This window comes from Neofelis nebulosa, chromosome 15, assembly GCF_028018385.1.
Source record: "Neofelis nebulosa isolate mNeoNeb1 chromosome 15, mNeoNeb1.pri, whole genome shotgun sequence".
NCBI lineage: Eukaryota > Metazoa > Chordata > Mammalia > Carnivora > Felidae > Neofelis > Neofelis nebulosa.
This window is the reverse complement of record NC_080796.1, coordinates 27,750,760-27,769,570: the sequence shown is the minus strand read 5'-3', so window position 1 is coordinate 27,769,570 and position 18,811 is coordinate 27,750,760. Positions and strand designations below refer to the sequence as shown.

At 52.5% G+C, this 18,811-nt stretch overlaps 1 protein-coding gene across 3 annotated transcripts in view; it reads right to left on the bottom strand.

Moving 5' to 3' along the window:
* Window positions 1-335: 335 nt before the first annotated feature.
* Window positions 336-18,811, bottom strand: part of FAM163A (family with sequence similarity 163 member A) — an 80,394-nt gene continuing 61,918 nt past the window's right edge. For all 3 annotated transcript variants that reach the window (XM_058700411.1, XM_058700412.1, XM_058700410.1), the window contains exons 2-4: window positions 8,741-8,832; window positions 4,018-4,132; window positions 336-3,445 (exon numbers count right to left, since the gene is read on the bottom strand). In XM_058700411.1, coding sequence (XP_058556394.1) covers window positions 3,038-3,445; window positions 4,018-4,110 — 501 coding nt within the window. In that variant the 5' untranslated portion in view covers window positions 4,111-4,132; window positions 8,741-8,832 and the 3' untranslated portion in view covers window positions 336-3,037. The remainder of the gene's footprint in view (window positions 3,446-4,017; window positions 4,133-8,740; window positions 8,833-18,811) is intronic.

Below are 18,811 nucleotides of genomic sequence, written 5' to 3'. Positions count from 1 at the left end.
GGACGGAAGCCTGGGTTGCTCCCTGTGAGGGTCCCTGTAAGCGGGCTGGGCCACTTCTGCCTCAGGGGTGGCAGCAGCTACTATCTTCACATCCCCTCTCCCAACAAACAACACATCCTCCCTGGGTGCGAGTTCTGACTGAGGTAGCAGGGCGGGCGGGGGGACAGCAGGCGACATGGCAGAGGAGACCTATTAGCGCAGAAGCAGGAAGGGAGAAGCAGCGGGTACATCTTGGTGTTGAAAATGGACATTCTGGGAAATAAAAAGGAGCGTTCACTCTTAAATCCGTGCCCAGCTGCCCCCTCCTCAGGTGAATAACAGAGCATTCTGTGGGATTTCTATTTCAAATTCCTCATTTATTTTGACATTCACTTGGTTGTGACTCCAAGTTATCAAAGATGCAGGACAGGAAATGTGCAGCAGGAGCAGTGAAACGGCGGTGGAGACAAGATGGCGGAGAGGACAGGGTGTTCCCAGCCTCTCCTTTTCTTCCTGTTAGGGAACAATTCGAAAGGTGTCCAAAGAGTGTCCCGTAGCACAGACTCCATAGCTAAAAAGTGCAGCACAATTGAATGGGTGGGCTTCCTCTTCCATAGGTTAGACCGTCACAGCTACGGGGAGACAGACAGGCAATCTGGAGACTGTGTCCTGTGCACTGTGGGGCTGTGTGGGGGAGGGCCATGGCCCATCATCCCTCCAGTGCCCAAAACCCAGATTTTGGTGTGTAGATTGATAAGATTTAGGCTAAGAAAGCTATAGGAGGAGAGGGGACTGTCTAAGATGCTTTTCACTGAGGGACCCCAATAGATCGATGCGAGAAGCAGGTGATAGTTGACTGGGCTGTCTTGATTTCTCCAAAGGCAGGAGGTACAAAGGAGGGACAGCCCTTGCTGTGGCTGATTGGCTGTGAAATTCCCAGGCGGGGAGGCACTGGGGCTGGTCATCGGGAAGCCACAATGGCTGCTAGACCCAGAAGCTCATGTCAAGGGGGTGTACCTGGGCCCAATGAGGACTGCTCAGGGGATGGAGCAGGTTAAAGTTGCTGTCCTAGGCTGGTCCCTCTGGTCTGGGAGAGAGAGCTCATCACCCCCACCCAGAGCTGCCTCCCGATGTTAGGAAATGCTACTGTTTGAAATCACTCAGTAGGATCAGACATGGTTGCTTTTCCCTGACCGTGAAAATCATTGTGCCTGCTAAACCTGTGTTTCACCGTGGTCCTTCAGCCCTCAACACACATCCTTGCACACTGGATCAGGCCGTCGGTAAGTACATCCAGCCCCTGCCAGGGTGAGGGCAAGGAAAGCAGCATAGCGGACAGGTCTCTTCAGGAAGTCCTGGCTGTTTGGAGTACTAGCGGGCTCTTAGGTCTATCTGGGCAGGTCTCATTTTCCTGGAGAAAATGGGGTCTCGGAGACGACAAATGACTGGCCCTGGAGCTAATGAGTGACCAGAGTGTGTGTGCCAGACCCCCAGGTCCTCTGATTCTTCAGCCAGTGTGCACTAATTACAGAGGAGATGCAAGGTGACAAGTGTGTCCAGACAGAGTGGAGCAAGAAGTGTGGTGAATTCTCTCCCTGCCCCGCTCTCTCCCAGCTGCACCTAGCCCTTTCTCAAATGCAAAATTGGGATTCCAGCAAAGGGGCCAGCTCTTCCCCTGCCCCACCCTCTGCAGCATTCTGTGATGCCACAGTGGTGGGGAGGGGGATAGGTATGCCCTTAGAAGGGGGGAGCAGCCACCCCTTACTGTAGAGGAAACCAGAAAACCCATCAGGTGCTTTCCTTCAAATGGCATAAGGCCACAGCCTAGTTCTAAGTGGGGACTGAGGGCGAGGCTTGGACAATTAACAGAACCCCCCCCCCCCCCGCTGGAGACTGGCGTGGGGTTGGGGGGGAGCAGCGGTGGGAGGGAAGCAAGCCCAGAATCCATGGAATCCAGCTACCAGGCAATGTCCCCTGGGAGACTCTGCAGGCTCTCCCCGCACCAGCCAGCTGGTTGCCATGGGGACCGGCCACCTTAATCACCTTTCACTCCTGCTGTCTGCGGGTCAGTTCTTCCTTTCTAGCTGGAACATCAGAGACCCTTCCCTCTGCAGCTCCCAAAGGTGGCAAAGCCCCTGGTGTGTGTGTTCTCCGCCAGCTGGTGGAGAACACACACACACACACACACACACACACACCCTCACAACACTGCTCCCGCACACTGCGCTCAGGCTGGTGGGCCAGGGCCCCAGAGACCATCAGCAAGTAGACCTCCTTCGCTAAGCTGCTCAAACTCAGCAGCAAAACTTTGAACTAGGTTCTCCGGCAGGGGCAGCTGGTTCCCAAGGCCGAGAACAGGGATCTGCGGGGAGACAAGGCTAGACATGACCCTTTCGGTGCATCCTCCACAAACAACCTTATTCCGTGACCTTGAAAGTCAACTCAACGTGTCCCACGAGAAAGGGGGCCGGTACAGCTGTTGTGTGTTCTGGAATCAGTGCCCATTATTGGAGCAGATGCAGAGGCTGTGGCCCTCATGATGACCAAATACGAAACTAGACCGCGAACTACTTCTTGGATTCCTTGTAGCTCGCGGGTCCTGGGGAGGTCCCCGGAGCACCTCCTTCTCCCTCCTCAGATTCTCACGTCTCCCCTGGCCCTGGGCCCCTTTTACGTCCATCCCCCAAGGAGTCTGGAGGCCTCTGGGGCCTTTGCCTAGCTTTCCTGGTGCGCCTCCTCCCACCATCCACCAAAGCTGGGGGAGTGAGGGGAGCGAAAACGGTTATGACGGGGCCAGAGCCGGCAGAGGACCATCCCAGCACGGAAGCCTGCAAAGCCACCCGCTCCACCTGCCAGCCCCCACCTCTGAGCCCCGGGGCTGGGCCCTGCCCTGGTCCTTACTGCACTCAATAGCTTGGATTCCACCGTGGGGCAAGAAAAGCCAAAAAAAAGAAACTGAGACAGTCCTCGTGGGCTGTTGGAGGGGATCACCTGCTGCCCCCATGGCTCCTGCTGGGAGAGCAGCATCGGTACGTGGAGGGGTCAGGGGTGAATGGGGTTACACGTCTGTACTAATAGCCCTTGGATTGGTGAAGGCCTCACGCCCGGAGCCTGGCCACGTCACCGGGTAACTCTGGGGTACTGCCAGCTTGAGGGTCGGGGGTCCCCCTTCCTTGTAGTATGTAGGAGCAAAGGAGAGCCTCTCGCCTCCGCCCCCGTTGGGTACCATGTCAGCCGTCCGTATGTAGAAGGGGGAGCTGTACGGGGAGCAGGTGGTGCAGTGGCCGGCTGCCGTCCCACACGGCTGGCCGCAGGGCTCGCTGGTGAGAGGCACCAGGCTGCCTCGGCCGTCCAGGGCTTGGGAGCTACAGGCATTGCAGGTGGGGCCTCTGGGGTGTGTGGGCAGGTCGTGCTCTTCCTCCTCCTCGTCTGCATCCTCGGCCCTGCTCTTCTTGCAGCAGTAATACTGAGGGGAGAGTGGGGAGGGATGCCTGAGGGCTGGATGCTCCCCTTCCAGCGCACAAAGGCACCCGCACCCCTGTCCACGGAGGACCCTGTGCAGAGAGCTTCCAGGTGTCAAGACTAAAACGCAACACCAGACGCCCACGTTCCACCAATACACAGTCCCAGCCTTGCGAGACCAGTACCTTCCCTCTTCCTTCCCCCTGCTTCCCAGCACGTTAGCTCCGGGCTGTGGTTGAGAGAGGTGGGGCGGCAGAGAGGAGGGGCATGTCTGTCCTATCGAGGACAGGACTGGGGCAGCTGGGAGCAGTTTTCCGTCTCCCCAGAAGGATGCCCTTCCCACCACTCCTGAAAGCTCAGATACGCAGGACACACAACACAGTGACCCAGCATCTTCCCAGCACACTGCCTTTGGGGACCCCAAAGTGTACAGGGTGTGGGGGCTGCATGGCTCCCTCTGGCCACCCCCAATTCCCAGCCCTCTTAACTTATGCCTCCCACATTCCATGGCTTTGGGCTTTGTCACCCTCCAAGTGGGCCCCCGGTTTCTGCCCCCGGTGCCCCCTGGGGACTGACCTGGAGTCTACAGTAGCACAGGACGGCGATGATGCAGAGGAGAATGACCGTAGCTAGGATTCCGCCAGTGATCACAACTGTTCCCGCTGTCATCCGCCCGATGCCCCATCAAACTCTGCAAAGATGCGTGCAGAGAGGTGAGGGGCGGCCACACTGGCCGTGGGGCGGGGAGGCCTCCTGGAACTTTCTACACCGTTGGAGGCTGGGCGGACCCGAGGGCAGCTGGAATAGGAGGGGCCCCAGGGACTTCCTGTGCCTGGGCCAGCCGGACCTGAAGGCCTACGGCTGCAGGAGGGAAGAGAGGAGGCAGAGTGCTCACTGAGGACATAATTCTGCTCTCTGCGTCTGTTCAACGGATCTTGCTGTCTTTCTCTAGTTCTCTTCTCCTTCTCCACACACAAGACACTCCAAGACACAAAGACAGCGGCTTCCTTTCCTGAGGGCTTAGTCTGTGGCACTGCCCTAAATTTTCCCTGGCTGTCTCGGTTAATCCTCAAAATACCTCTTGGGATAGTTATCCATTATCCCCGTTTCACACACGGTGAACCGAGGCTTTGATTGGTTTGGCTGAGATCCTGTCCAGCCTGGTTCACCCCTGATGCCATGCTCTTAATCCCTGCCCTCCAGGACACAAACAGCAGACTCCTGAGCCTTTGACCCAGGTGGAGGGGACAGGGTCCGAGTGTGAAAAGTTCTGCCCGGTTCTGCCCTGGCTTAAACCCACACTCCTTTCGGGGGCATCTCTCCTCTCTTTCCAACTCTTATGGAAAACAAGGGCAAGGTAAGCCCAGGGGCAGTGGGCAACGGGCAGCATTCTGGCTCCCGGAAGCTGGTGGCGAGGCCGGAGGACGGGTCCTGCTAATGCGGATAATGGGCCAGGGGTGAGCTCTGGACGTGAGGCTGTGTGGCCTCAGGCAGACTCCCTTTCAGGCACTGAAGGGGGACTTCCCGCCCTTGAGGGCACTTGGGGACCATGGCTGGCCCTGCTAATGGAGCGGGACGGTGGGAGGAGACTCGGCATCTTGAGGAAGGAAGAGTGACCATGAGCACTTACGTTCAGTAAAGCGAACAGTGACCTGCAAGACAATAAAAGGGACAGAGATGTTGGAAGAAGTGTTACCCCCGAAAAAGGCCCCAAGGGTTAGATCGATCCCTAAGGCCCCCCCATACCTCACCTTGCTTTCCCCTCTGTGTGGTCCACCACCGAGAAACCCACACGTCCCCAGCCCGGTCTCCAGCTGTGCCTCCCGCTACTGATAGGTAGACGCTTCACTCGCACTTCCCTCTGGTATCTCACACTCAACTGTGACGGCCTAAGTCATCACCCTCTTTCCAGAGGGGTGCTCCCACCTCTAGCCTTTCACCAGGGCTGCCACGAGGGGCCTGGCGGGATGTTCCTCATTCAAAGGGCAAGTGGGGCCGGAACGCAAGCTGCGGTCCCCTGAGGAAGGTGAAGGCCCTGCTGTGTTCACCTGGCGGAAGGAGCGCTTCCTCCTCACCCGGGTCGCTCCTGCCCCCCACCGTCATGTGCCCTGGCTTTGCCCTGCCCCAGTTCCCTGCGTGCTCACCACCAATTTGTCTTCCCTCCCCACCTCCCACTGCCCCCCTACACGAATCTTCCGTCCACCAGGAAGGCCCAGTTCCTAAGAAGCTTAGAGCCTCGTGATGAAAAGATACTTCATATACCGGATGATATGGTGTAAGACACACAGACCAGGGGCTGTGGGGACACAGAGGAGGGAGCAGCTAACTACTCGGGGAAGGTTCCCTGGAAGATGTTACACTTGAGCTGAGTCCTAGAAGCAGACAGGGAGCTTGTCCAGTAGACAAGTGCAGAGGGCTGGATGAACAGCCCAGGCATGTGAACGACCACAGGGGGTTCCAGGACCTGTAGCGAATCTGCAAAGGCTCAGGCAGGGTAGGCAGGAAGTGGGAGAGGCTGTGAGCCAGGCAGGGAATTGGCATTTAACTCTCTTCGAGGCGAGGGGGTTTCCTGAAGAACTCTGGGTAGAGGAGTGCATGAACCCGCTTTCTCCACCTGTTTAGATCCTACCCACCATCCAGGGCTCTGAGAGACCTCCCTGACCTCCCCATAGTGGTGTTCTCTCTCTAGACTCCTACTGCAAAGCCTTTCCACGGGCCACTTTTTTTTTTTAAGTTTATTTATTTATTCTGAGACAGAGAGAGAGAGAGCAAGCAGGGGAGAGGTGGAGAAAGAGGGAGAGAGAGAATCCCAAGCAGGCTCCACACCAGCAGCACAAAGCCCAATGAAGGGCTCTAACTCACAAACCACAACATCATGACCTGAGCCAAAATCAAGAGTCAGATGCTTAACCGACTGAGCCACCCAGGCTCCCCTTCCATTCATTGGCCACTTTTCTTTTTCTTTTTTTTTTTTAATGTTTATTTTTGAGAAAGAAAGAAAGAAAGAAAGAAAGAAAGAAAGCACGAGCAAGGGAGGGGCAGAGAGAGAGGGAGACACAGAATCTGGAAGCAGGCTCCAGGCTCCGAGCTGTCATCACAGTGCCTGACGCGGGCTCGAACCCAGGAAGCGTGAGATCACGACCTGAGCAGAAGTCAAGCTTAACGGAGCTAGCCGCCCAGGCTCCCCCATTGGCCGCTTTTCAAATCTTGTCCCGGTAAAATGCTTGTCAAGTTTCACATGGGAACATCTTAACTCCTCCAGTACTTTAGAGGTCCTTTGGGATCAGGAGCTGTGTCCTCTACTGCTTCCTATGCCTGCAACATTGTACACAGTGCTGGGTGCCAAGTGGGTACTTGATAATCACCTCGTGGTGCAGCGTTTCCTTCATGGGCCTGGCAGTTATGACTCGGACCCACCACCAGGGGGCAGCAAGTTGTATCTCTCGGCTCGCTTCCCATTTTCAGACCTGAGCATCACTGTTCCAGACCAAGTTGACTTTGCCCAGATGCACGGTGGGCCATGCTTCAGGGCTTCACTGGGCATTCGCTGGGTTTGGGGGCGGGGGGCGGGTGAGGAGATGAACCTCAGCTTTAGGAGAATGTATGTGCCCTCATTACAACATCAGTCCACTTCCCCTGCTTCCCCTGCTTGCTCACCAGGGAGGGCTGTTGAAGAGACAGAGGCCTGTGGAGTGACCTGAAGTTGGAGGCAGCAGTGACCCACTCTACCTGAAAGTCTCGGCCTCGTCCCCTGGGATGAGCTGAGCCCGTTTTAGGATGCAGCGAATTATGAAGCTATATAAGAACAGTGCCCTCCCCTCCTTCTGACCTCCACGCCTGGCCTCCCCTCTCTCAGTACCCTGACGCTGTACAGCACAAGTGACCTGGAAACGGGGAGCACGGCAGGGCAGGCAGAGGCGCACATCTGAAGACCCATCTGAGGTCCAGCTGTGCCATTTAGCAGCCACCCCATCTTGGAAACTGACCTCCTTTCTCGCTTGTAAAAGAAAGATTAAAAAAAAAAAAAAAAAACTCAGCTTACAAGCATGACTGTGAGGAAAAAGTGAGATTCATGTGTGCAAGAGTCCCTTGGAAACTCCAAAAGATCCTGCAAACACAGCTATTTGCGGGGAAAAGGAAGGCCCAGATGTTGTCTGTGTCTGATTAAATCTGGCCTTAAAATCATAAGCCAAGAAGGCACAGATAAAGGGCGGGCAGGGAACAAGCCAGGTCCCAGCCACTCTCCCTGAGGGCCCCCTACTAATGGTACAATTTGGCATTGAAATTCCCATAACCAGTGGCTCCTATTATTTCCGGTGGGTTCAGGTTCTCTCTGCAACTCAATGCAAAGGACAGCACTCTACAGTCTACAAGTGTGCTTCCATTTACTGCCCTTCCTGCAATAGGGAGGCTCTGAGATGGCCTCTGGCAGCCATGCCTCGGGTAGTCGCCTTCCCTAGAGGGTGGGTGCCCTCTGTGACTTACTTCTAACCAACAGAACACAGCAAAGATGACGGGATGTCGCTTCTGTGAATAGATTATGTAGCATTCTGACTACCTTCTTGCTAGCCAACTCCTTCCCTTGCTGGTTTGGACGCAGCAAGTCGCCATGCTGGGAGGCCCATGTGGCAAGGAACAGAGGGTGGCCTCTGGCCCTCAGTCCAATGACCTAAATGGAACTGGAAAATCACACAAGTGAGAGTGGAAGCGGGTCCTTCCCCAGTTGAGCTCTGAGATGAAACTGTAGCCCCAAGATGCCCGAATGCAGCCTTATGACAGACCCAGAGACAGGAACCCGCTAGCCATGCCTGGATCCCTGACCCACAGAAACTGCAAGGTAATCAGTGTGTGTTGTTTCAGCTGCTAAGTTTGTAGTAGTCCCATTATACGGCGAGAGATAACTAATACACCTCAGCACCACGCAAAAACTCCACATGCAGGAGAGGAAGCCAGACCATTAAATAAATGATGTGCCTGAAGTCAAGTGTCTGAGTCAGGACCCAAGGGCCAGTGCCATAAAGTCTCCATAATACCCAGCTGCCTTCTGAGGAGCTTCCAAAGGACAGGAGAAAGAGGTCCCCTCCCAGGGCCTAGTGGATCTGAACAGATGGGTTCAGTGGTGGCCAAGTCAGGGACCAAGGACGGCCAAAGAGGACAAACCTGTTGCCCGCTAAAGACTCCCGGGCCTGCCCTCTGTGACCAGGACTTTCTGGACTTCCTCCCCACCAACACCCCTCACTACCCAGGGCCCGGACACCTTCTCCTGGGGACAGAGGGTTGGCCTGAGCCGCACACTCACGTGAAACAGCTGGGGCAGCAATGGCTCAGTCACACAGGCTGTGCCTGAGCAGACAGCGGTTGGGGGTGCGTCATGGCCAAGGACATCAGTTCCTGCCAGAGGAGAGAGGGGAAGATCAGTGAGAGCTGGAGAGAGAGGCCAAGAGGACGAACTGACCCCAAGATTCTGAATGGACACCCCCCAGAGGGCCTTGGCTCTCGACCTTCATGGCTGCCTCAGTCTCTGAGGCTCCCAGCCCAGGAGCCCGAGGACAGACCTGTAAGGCCACATCCTATCCCGTCTTTGTTTGCTGCCCTCAGCGCTGCTGTCCGGACTCCGCTGGCCAACACAGGACACTAGGCACAAGCTCCTGCCTATTCTGGGAAGTGAGGCTCAATGGGGGGCAGGGAGTCGCTCACGCTCCTGGAGAATTCTGGGCTGTGCCCTGGCGAACGTGTCCTTGTTGCCTGCATGGCTGGTCCTTTTCTCCACGGCCCCACACACTCTTCCCCAAACCCTTCCCCACTCTTCCCTGGGCCTGCCCGTATTCCCAGTGCCCAGAGCCACACACTCCTTCCTCTTACTCCAGTATCCTGACCTCCCCCAGGACAACATACCAACTGGTCGGTCAGATGAGCAAGTTCACGCTGGTGGGCTGATGGAGAAGGGGGAGGCAGGATCCTACCAGGACATTTAGGAATCCAGTCTAGGCTAATTACTGGGGCTCCCTTCAAACGAAAATTCTCTAAATTATTTACAGGGGAGTCTGGGACTGAGAGTACAGGAGTGGGGAGAGGAAGGATGCCCTCTGGGGAGGCTTAGCCCTGCCCATTGTCCTGAGGGGGAAGGCCCCACTGGGTGTCTTTGTATTGGGAGGGAATCCAGCTGTTAAGTGGACCCACAGCATCACCTTCCACAGGGGATGGGCTGACCTCCTCAGGGTTCTCTGCCTCAGCCAGAAGCTGGGGGTCAAAGGGCAGACATTAGCATGCCTCCGGGCCCTGTGCTCATCTGAGTTCAGCTGGTCTCAGGAGCAGATTTCTGGGAGAAGTTGAGAAAGGCAGATGTTCACCTCCAGACTCAGCCCATCCCCTCCTTCACCTCCCTTCTAGGTCTAGGCCTTACTGCCTGGAATCTGCCTGGGATGTTTCAGGCACCCCGGCTTTCTTTTCTCAAAGATGCTCTCACTCTCATTAATACGGAAATCACAGGTAGCTGGACGTCAGAGTGGGACTCTTCTTAAATTTTTTTTTTTTTTAATGTTTATTTGGTTTTGAGAGAGCGCAGTGGGGGAGGGGCAGAGAGAGGAGGACAGAGGATTCAAACAGGGCTCTGCACTGGCAGCAGTGAGACTGATGTGGGGCTTGAACTCAGGAACTGCGAGATCATGACCTGAGCCAAGGTCGACGCTCAACTGACTGAGCCACCTAGGCGCCCCCTTATCTAAGTCTGATTGAGATGCCAATTGATAGAAATCAGAAGACTAAAGTAAGGTTGGGACAGGTCCCTCTTCCCTGGCCGAGAGCAGGGAAGTGTACATGGGAATGTCAAAACGTCTGTTTCAGGATCCAGGAAACTTTCTCCCACTTTGTAAAGTACAGATGGGCCAAAAATTTGGAGAAGATTTGGTGCAGAAGATTTCCTTGACAAGAGCTGTTGCTGAGCCACGAAATCCTCACTCTAACCCCCAAGGGGCGGGGCTGAGGGGCAGGCAGAGGTTGGCTGTCCTGTGTCCTGTCCAGTAGAGCCACCTGGAGGCATGAGAAAAGCCCAGTCCACCAGGCTGGAGCTGGACATCCTGATGCCCGGGGGCTGGGCAAGGAGTCGCAAGGGCCTCCCGGGACAGAGAGATGTGTTTGCCTGGGGTGAAGGGGCTGCCGGAGAGAGGGGCCCAGCAGGGACCCTCAAAAGTGCCCACAAAAAACATCCACAAAAGCAAGAGCCCAGGGGGCTTCCCCGGCTCTCTAACCAGTAGGAACTCCCCATTTCAATCTGACAGCTAGTGAAACAGCAGCTCTTGGGGGCAGCGGGAGGAAAGCAAGAGGTGGGGGAGTGTGACAGCAGAGGCACACGGCCCATCTCCCCAGTTGCTTCTAGCCCAAAGCAGATCCAAACTGGCAGAAAGGAGGAGCATAATACTGTCAATTGTTCAATGATTCCAATTTCTAAGTTGAGTCTGTAGCTACAGCTGAGAGGCACCACAGATTATCACCTAAGAGTGGGTGACCAGCAATGGGACTGGCCCAAGTTTTTATGTAGGGGCAGGGGGAGATTTCTTCCACTGAATACATTTTAACATGAAGGGATTCTCAAAGGAAAAAAAAAAAAAAAAAAAAAAAGCCAAAGTTGTTCGTTGAGCACAAATCATGCAATATGCATGTTTAACCTATTAGTTATTGACAGAAAAACACATGGAAATGGAAGGACTCTAAGGGATCTGGCCCGGTTATCTATTTTCTAGATGAAGAAACCAAGTTCAGAGAGGACAAGTGACTGGCTTAACCACACACAGCAAAATAGAGGTGGAGCAGGAGAGGCACTGGGAGTGGAGCCTCCTGGCCCCAGGCCAGGGCCCTGCCATTAGGCTGCTGTCTCTCCTTCCAGAAGATCTGCACTAACTACACCAGGAGCTACGGTGTCCTGAGGCAGGGTCTCTCAAATCAGCTTGACGGTAACAATCACCTGAGTCGGGTGTTAAAAGACGGAGAGTCCAGACCTACCGAGGCATCTCCAGAGGAGGGGCTCGGGGACCTGCCTTTTTTACAGGTTTGAGTCTTCCCATCTGGCCCTTTTAGGAAATGATGTAGGAACGAAGGTCTTTGGGAGGACTTCAGGCAGCAGGCAGCAAGGAGGCAGGTGACTTTGCAGAGTCTGTAGCATCATCTGACGCCCATAAGATTGGCTCCGGATTCTGTGTCCTTTGGGCAAGTGGGCCAGAAGGCAGGAGGAAGAGGGAGGTGCGGAAGAACCAGGGTACCTGGCAACCCTGGGTGGGGTGGGGCCAACAAAGACGCCAGGGTGGGGGATCTTAAAGGCCATTCTTCTGGTAGAGGCCGGTGGGGGGATTAACGGCCAACCTGATAGGACGTGTTGGGAAGTGAGTGTCCCACTCCTCACAAGGCCAAGTGCCTGTGCTGTGTCTGAAGGGCCCCTGCCCTGAGTGACTTCAGCTCACTGACGCAGGGTCACCTCCTCGCTGCCTGAGCGATGCTGGCAGGAGACGCGCGGCCACAGCTGGCAGCCGTACATGTAATTAACGACCGGCTGCCCCTGCTCCCCACTCAGCCCCCCTAGGAGCACAAGTTAATTGAGTGGGGCCTAAGCACCACTGATCTCAATTTCTTCTGAGGCAAGTAAGCCTTCTCCAATCATTTATTAACTCATGAAATTGACACAGCAGGTTAGCAGCCCTGGAGAAAAGGAACAGGTTTTTTGCCTTGTTACCAGACTTCCTAGACTGCGATCTTCACGCGAGGTTGGCAGAGGGGATCGGAGGAAGGGTTTCCTTTTACTCTGACTGTGCTTGTGGCCATTGGCAGGCCCACATCCCCAGGATGAAGGTGTGAAAAACGATGGCCAGATAGGTTCCTCCGTGCCCAATACATAGGTAACGATGGCCCCACAGAGGTGTGTGCTATTTGAGAAGAGGCCTCTGTAGGAGATACAAAGAACCCTTGCAGGGGTGCCTGGGTGGCTCAGTTTGTTAAGCATCCGATTCTTGAGTTCAGCTCAGGGCATGATCTCAGGGTTCTTGAGATCCAGCCCTGCACCGGGCTCTATGCTTACAGCACAGAGCTCCCCTCCCTCCCCTGCTTGCAAGCACGTGTGCATGCATGTGGTCTATCTAAATAAATAATTTTTTTTTTAAAGGGACCCCTTGCTAATCATCAAGGGGATAAAGGGAACCTGGATGTAGTAACAGGCAATGGACAGGTGGTTTTCAAAATAAGTAACCAAAAAGGCTAACAGGAAAGTGAAGAGATGCCCAAACTCATGCCTATCTGAGAAAGACAAGTTGAAACCACAGTACACTCTTACTTTACGCTGGTAGGACTGGCAAAAATTAGAGAGCTGGATAATGCCAAGGATCCGAGCATCTGCAGGAATGCAGGGACACTGCGGGAGGGGCGTAGCAAGAGCAGCCATTGACCTGGTGTTACTTCGTCATATTAAGTTCACAGATACCCCACAAGAAGCAATTCTGTGCCTGAGTCTATGTCCCCAAAATTTCTCGACACGTCCACAAGGGGGTCATGTGTGAAAGATGTTCATGGCTGTGTTGTTTATGGAGGCAGGGAACTGAAGCAAGCTCAGTGATCATCACTGGGGAGTGGAGAAGTAAAATCAGGGATGACGCCTCTGTGGAAGGCAACAGACCAGATGGGCATTAGCAACAACCGTACATCTTAACACAGCACTAAGTAAAAAAACAGACAGAAAACCCCCAAACAAACAGTGAGATGTAAAATAGTGCCTACATAAACTTAAAATCCAAGCTTACAGATCAACAGTTCACATGTTCAAGAACACACACCAAAACAATGGATCTCATTAAGTGTTAGAATGGCCGCCGATGGAAGGAGTTGAACAGGACTGGAAGAAGAGACAAGCAAATAATGCAAGAGAGGGGCCTGGCACAGACCCATGGTAAGTGGTAATGTGCTATGATTGCACGCAGCATAATTATCTTCACCGTCTGCATCTGAGGTCCAACTTGAACAAAGAGTAAAGAAAGAAAGGGACTTTGACCACCTCCAGGAAGCCTTCCATGATGCACTTAATGTTGCACATTTTTGGTTAGCCTTCCTATTTGTCCCCAGACAACTATATTTGTTCATACACTGGTGTCCTATGGGGGTGTACTTTGCTTCCTTCATTAGATTACAGACCATTTGAGGGCACAGACTTGGAATCCCGTGTCTTCGTAAAGCTCCACTCCAACTGCTTGATGTTCTGTACATTCCAAACATGGAATGACCAGCTCTAATGGGGAAGCTGCTTTGTATGCAGAGTGCTATTCCAACACACAGCCGGGTGTTCTGGGCTCATCGGCTGCAGGTAGCACCAGGCTACGAGGGCCAAGATTTGCACTTAAGTTCTACTTTCTATGCTCCCTGCGGTGACTTTGGATAATTGATGATCTCTTTGAGGTTCATCTGCAAAATGAAAGTAAATGACACACCTTCCCTCACAGAGTAAGGATTATGGGAAAGGGGGTGTTATTTTAAATTACGCCAGCTTCGAAGGAGAGTGGATGTTGTTCCAAGGACTCAGGGTCCCTGTGGTCCTCTGCTGCCAACAGAAGAGATGGCCCTTCGCTCTCACTTGTCCCTCGATGAGTTGGCCATGTCAAGGTTTGGAAATAGACGTGGTAAGAGCTGGACCACTCGACATAACAGAGTTAAAAGAGTTTATTGAGGTGTAGGGTAGCAGGTAGGCCAGAGAGGGAGGGATGGGAAAGAAAGGAGATCCAGAAAAAATGACTGAGTCTGGGGGGCTTCTATTGAGTCTCTTGGCCAGTTAAAAATCCCGGCAGTTGGTTAGTGCCAAAGGAGGTCTCTAAGTTTTTTGCAGTGTCTTCCCAAATTGTCGGTAACGCACAAATGTGAATGATATTCTTCTCATTAGTGGCAACAGTTTGAAGAGGCTGAGCTCAGGCTCGGATCGGTGGAAAGCGGATGACACAGTAAGGACCAATTCAGCAGACGGGGCTGAGCAAGGACTATCTAGACCCTTACAACGCATGACCCCAGCTCCTATGTGAGTCACGCCTCTCAGATCAAATGTGTCCTGAGGTTCCCGATCATGCCCTTGACTAGCATTCCAGCTGGGACCTCTGTGTCTCAGACTCATGGACACCCTATGTCATTCTCCTCATTTATTCTCCACTTACTATTATTAGTAGTAGTTATTGAGCACGGTGCCCGGCATTGAGTTTTGCCTCAGGAACACAAACATGATAAGACAGAGCGCCCTCAAGGAGCTCACGGGGAGAGGGGGGCATTGTAAACAGTGGGGGACATGGTCTCAGGCCCGGTGGTTGGAAGGCCCGGGCTGACTGCAGTCCCTATCAGACCACCACGGTGCTTGAGCCTGCAAATTCCCTGGAGCAGGCAGAGCTCCGGACAAGTGTCCGGGGGTATCAGTAAGCGTTTACTGCAGATAAATAGCAAAGATGGGGGGGAAGGGCTGCTCCTCTCAGCCCAGGGCTGACCCAAAGGACCCGTGGTCCCTCAGTTACGACTGTGCGGGTCATGGAAACTGGGTGCAGAAGTGCAGAGTATCACATGGGCACCCCCAGTGCCCCCTGTCCCAGTTTACAGCTGTCCTGAGCTCTCCTCCCGCAAACCCCATTGTGCTTATAGTCTGTACACACAAGTGGGACTTAATTACGTGTCACTTTGGATGGCTATTTTGGACAGATGACCCTTGTCTCTGCAGCTCTTGAAATCAGGGTCACCGATCGTGGTGGATCTGTTCTCTCTGCTACAGGGAGACGGGTGCAGAGCCCAGTAAACTTGTTAAGGGTGTGGCTTCCCTTAGACTTGGCTTTGTTTCCCTTTCTGCCTTTCAAAACAATGTTCATCACCGCTTACAGAATTTCCCTGGGCTTCGTCTTGTTTGATCCCCAGGCATGGCAGTTTTTTGACTTATTCTACAGAAAACAGTAAGTTCAGAAAAGCCATGGACGCAGCTAATTCCGGGAGCGCTGGGACACCCTGCTGGCACTGTTCTTCCACGACCAGCGTGGGTTTTGTGGGAACGTGCACAGTGGCCCGTGTCTGTGCTACCCCAGCTCTTCTGAGCCCACATTCCATATTCTTTCCCGGCCTGACCATTTGCAGGAGGGAAGGAGGCTCCATTGGCCTCCGTAAAGTGCGTGGTTCTGCATCATAGACTTGCGTTTCTCTCCATCTGTATTTGATGTCTACCATTGTTCAGAAGGTGTTCTGAGATCCCCAGGCACCAGGCCTCCGGCCTGATGACTGCTAAACAGGCTTGTTAGGAAAGGCAGAAGTGTCTGTGGGGTTTGTTTCTCCTCTCTAGCAAGATGTCAGCTGGCTGGAAGAAATCCAAATAAGAACACAGGCCATGCGAGGGACGGAGAGCTTGTTTTTTGAGGCCAGATGGCGATAAGGAGAGCATGGCATTAGGACTGAAAAGGCAGCCAGAGGGAGCTAGACTGTAAGAGACTGGTCATTGACCCACAGTCGTCAAAGCAGGGGAAGAAGTAGGAGGCTTGCTCAGGGCTTTCCAGGGGAGGCAGGATTTGAAATAGGGATAAAATTGGACCGAGGGAAATTTAGACCAAATCCAAGACAAATCTCACAGGACATAAGCAAGTGTAACAGAGGTTTGGAAACTGTTAACTCATGTCGCACAGGGAGGCTTGGGAGCATCACAGAGCTGGTCTCCTCTCCTGACCCCCAGTCCAGAGGACAGGGCCTATTTCTGCACCTGTCGGGTGTGACTGGGCCAGACTGAGGGCAGGAGGGGGGTGGGACATCCAGGGCGAAATGGGGCAGCTTCTGGGTTTGGGGACCTTAAAAAAAAATGCAGCAGAATTTATGTAGAATCCTTGAATCATTTTAAAGAAAACATTCTAAAATGGGCAAGAGCACCCAGGGAGGACTCTCAGAAGTCCAGGCACAGGAGATCAGGTGAGGGAGACGGCAGGCCTCTGCTGCCACGGGTGTGGCCCTCTATGGAAGCCACGGAAGCCCAAACCCAGGGCTTCAGCAAGGGCTCTGGGCAGAAGCCGGGCACAGACACAGCAGGTCTGTGAGAGGGCCAGCAGAATCTGCAAGGAAGGCACATGACTGCATCAGAACAAAACCATCCCCTTGGCTACACGGGCTGGAGCTCCCACCCTTAGTGAGCAGGAAGGGGGAGCTCACCTCCAGACATGTCTCATCGTCTTAACAGTGGATGTGCACATCCTCAAGGCCACTGCACCCCACAATATACAGGGTTCCTGCTCCATATTCTGGGTCTAGTAATTCTCAACTAACGCTTTGCGTGTCTTTATGAACTGCCAAGGTAAACTCTTCCACCAAGTGACCTGCTTGACTAGTCCAGTCGACATCCTAGCACATAGAGGGAGCAAAACTCAGAAACCAGCGTCTGGATCTCAGTGAATCGTATTTCTGGCTGAGCTCCATACTCTGACTCATCTGGCAGTGGTCGTCTTGTGATGGTTCCTTCAGCTGAATCTTGATCCCTTTGCACCTTGTGGATGGGGTCGAGGGTGGGGGGGTTTACAGATTCTAAACTGCAGGTTTCTAACTCTTCCTCCAGAAATAGAGATTAAGGAGGGGGTGCAGGGGGACTGAAGGTGGCCAGTTTACCCTTCAGGGAAGCCTCCAGGATAGGTTGATCCAGAGAAGCCAGAAAACAGGTTAGGAAGATTAGAAAGAGCAACTTCACGCTTTTTTTGTGTAACAGGAAAACGTGTTAAGGTAAAATATTTATAGGCTTTCTCCTCCTCTACTTTCTGCTAAGCTATGTCTACTGGCTCATCTCTTGGAGTGGGCAGAGTTGGGGAAAAGAGAGGCTGGGAGGTCCCATGCTATTTGAATTTATGGGAGCTAGACAGGTCAGAGTACTGACCTGAATACACTTGGACGATGAGAGGACAGGAGGAGAGATCCAGGAGCCAGTGTGAAAGGCATTTGAAAAGCATCTTGGAAGGACGGACAGAACAGGAGGCTCAAGGTGGCCATCATATGTGTGAGATACAGGGAGAGCAGGAGATGGGGGAAGATGAAATTTTGAAGTTTTTTTTAATATATATTATGAATACAATTTCTCCCATTGGGATCTTCCCAAAATGTGCATTAAAGGTTTAAATTGCTCTCCAAACCTTTTTTTTTTTTTTTTTTTTTTTGCATATTGGATTTGAATTTCCTGGAATGAGACACCTCGAAGAGACTGAGACAATGTGATAATTTTTTTTCTTTCCTTTTGTGGGTTATAATCATAAAGAAAGACTACTTGGTCTGAAGAAAAATAATCAGTAGCAATTTAGTTACATCAGCACCACTTTGGGTAAAGTTAGAAAGAAAGACACAGCTAGATTAGCATTTATGAACTTCCAAAACTTTAAGCTTGTGTGTGTGTGTGTGTGTGTGTTTCTAGTTTCCAGAGAGGCAGTGTATAGCTTTTGTCAGATATCAGAGAGCACTGTGACTTCAGAGAGGTTAAGGACTACCAAGTGAGATGAGGTACAGGGAGAATGTATAAGAAGGGCATGGCTAAGGAGACAGCAGCTGCAAAAATAAAAATAAAAATAGAACGGAAGCAAGGAAGGAAGGGACGGACGGACGGAGAGAGGGAGGGAGGTTTCTGTCCAGGAAGACTCCTGTCTTCCTCTACAGGTCGAGGAAGGAAGAATAATTACATTTAAATCAGGTATGAACGGTCAAGACAGGAGGTCATTTCCACAAGCAAAAACAAGCCAAACGGAAGAAAAAACTAAAAAGACACAAAGACAGGGATTTGGTAGGAATCATGAATGATACACAATTCCTCAAAATGTTCCTGGCAGGTGACCCCTCTGGGACAAGGCAGCAGAGCACATCTGAGTCTCTGACATTTTTTTAAGCCCCAAATGGATTAAACATCCTTTAAAAAGACCTCCTTCTATGTGAATGATCACTTCTTAATTTCATTCATTTTTCCTCCTTGTTATTTTGTGCTTTTCTTATCAATTTCTCTTTTTTCTCCCAGTTCTTTATGTACCTCTCAAGATACGTTACACAGGCACATTTATTTTTATGCCAATGGGAAGACATTATAAACTCTGTTCTACACATTTTTTTCTGTGTGTCAATATATCATATATATCTTGAATATCATTTCGTATCAGTAGAAGGCAGTCTCCCTTCTTACTTTAACAGCTGCATTGTAGTCTATTAAAATGTAGCCCTGTAATTTATTAAACCTGCCCTTTACGGATGGATTCCTATGTCATTTCCAGTCTTTTGCTACTACAAACAATTTTGCAAAGAACATCTTTGTACGACTGTCTCTACATCACACAGGAGTATACCTGCAGGATGACGCTTAGAAGTGACACGCCTGGGTCAGGTG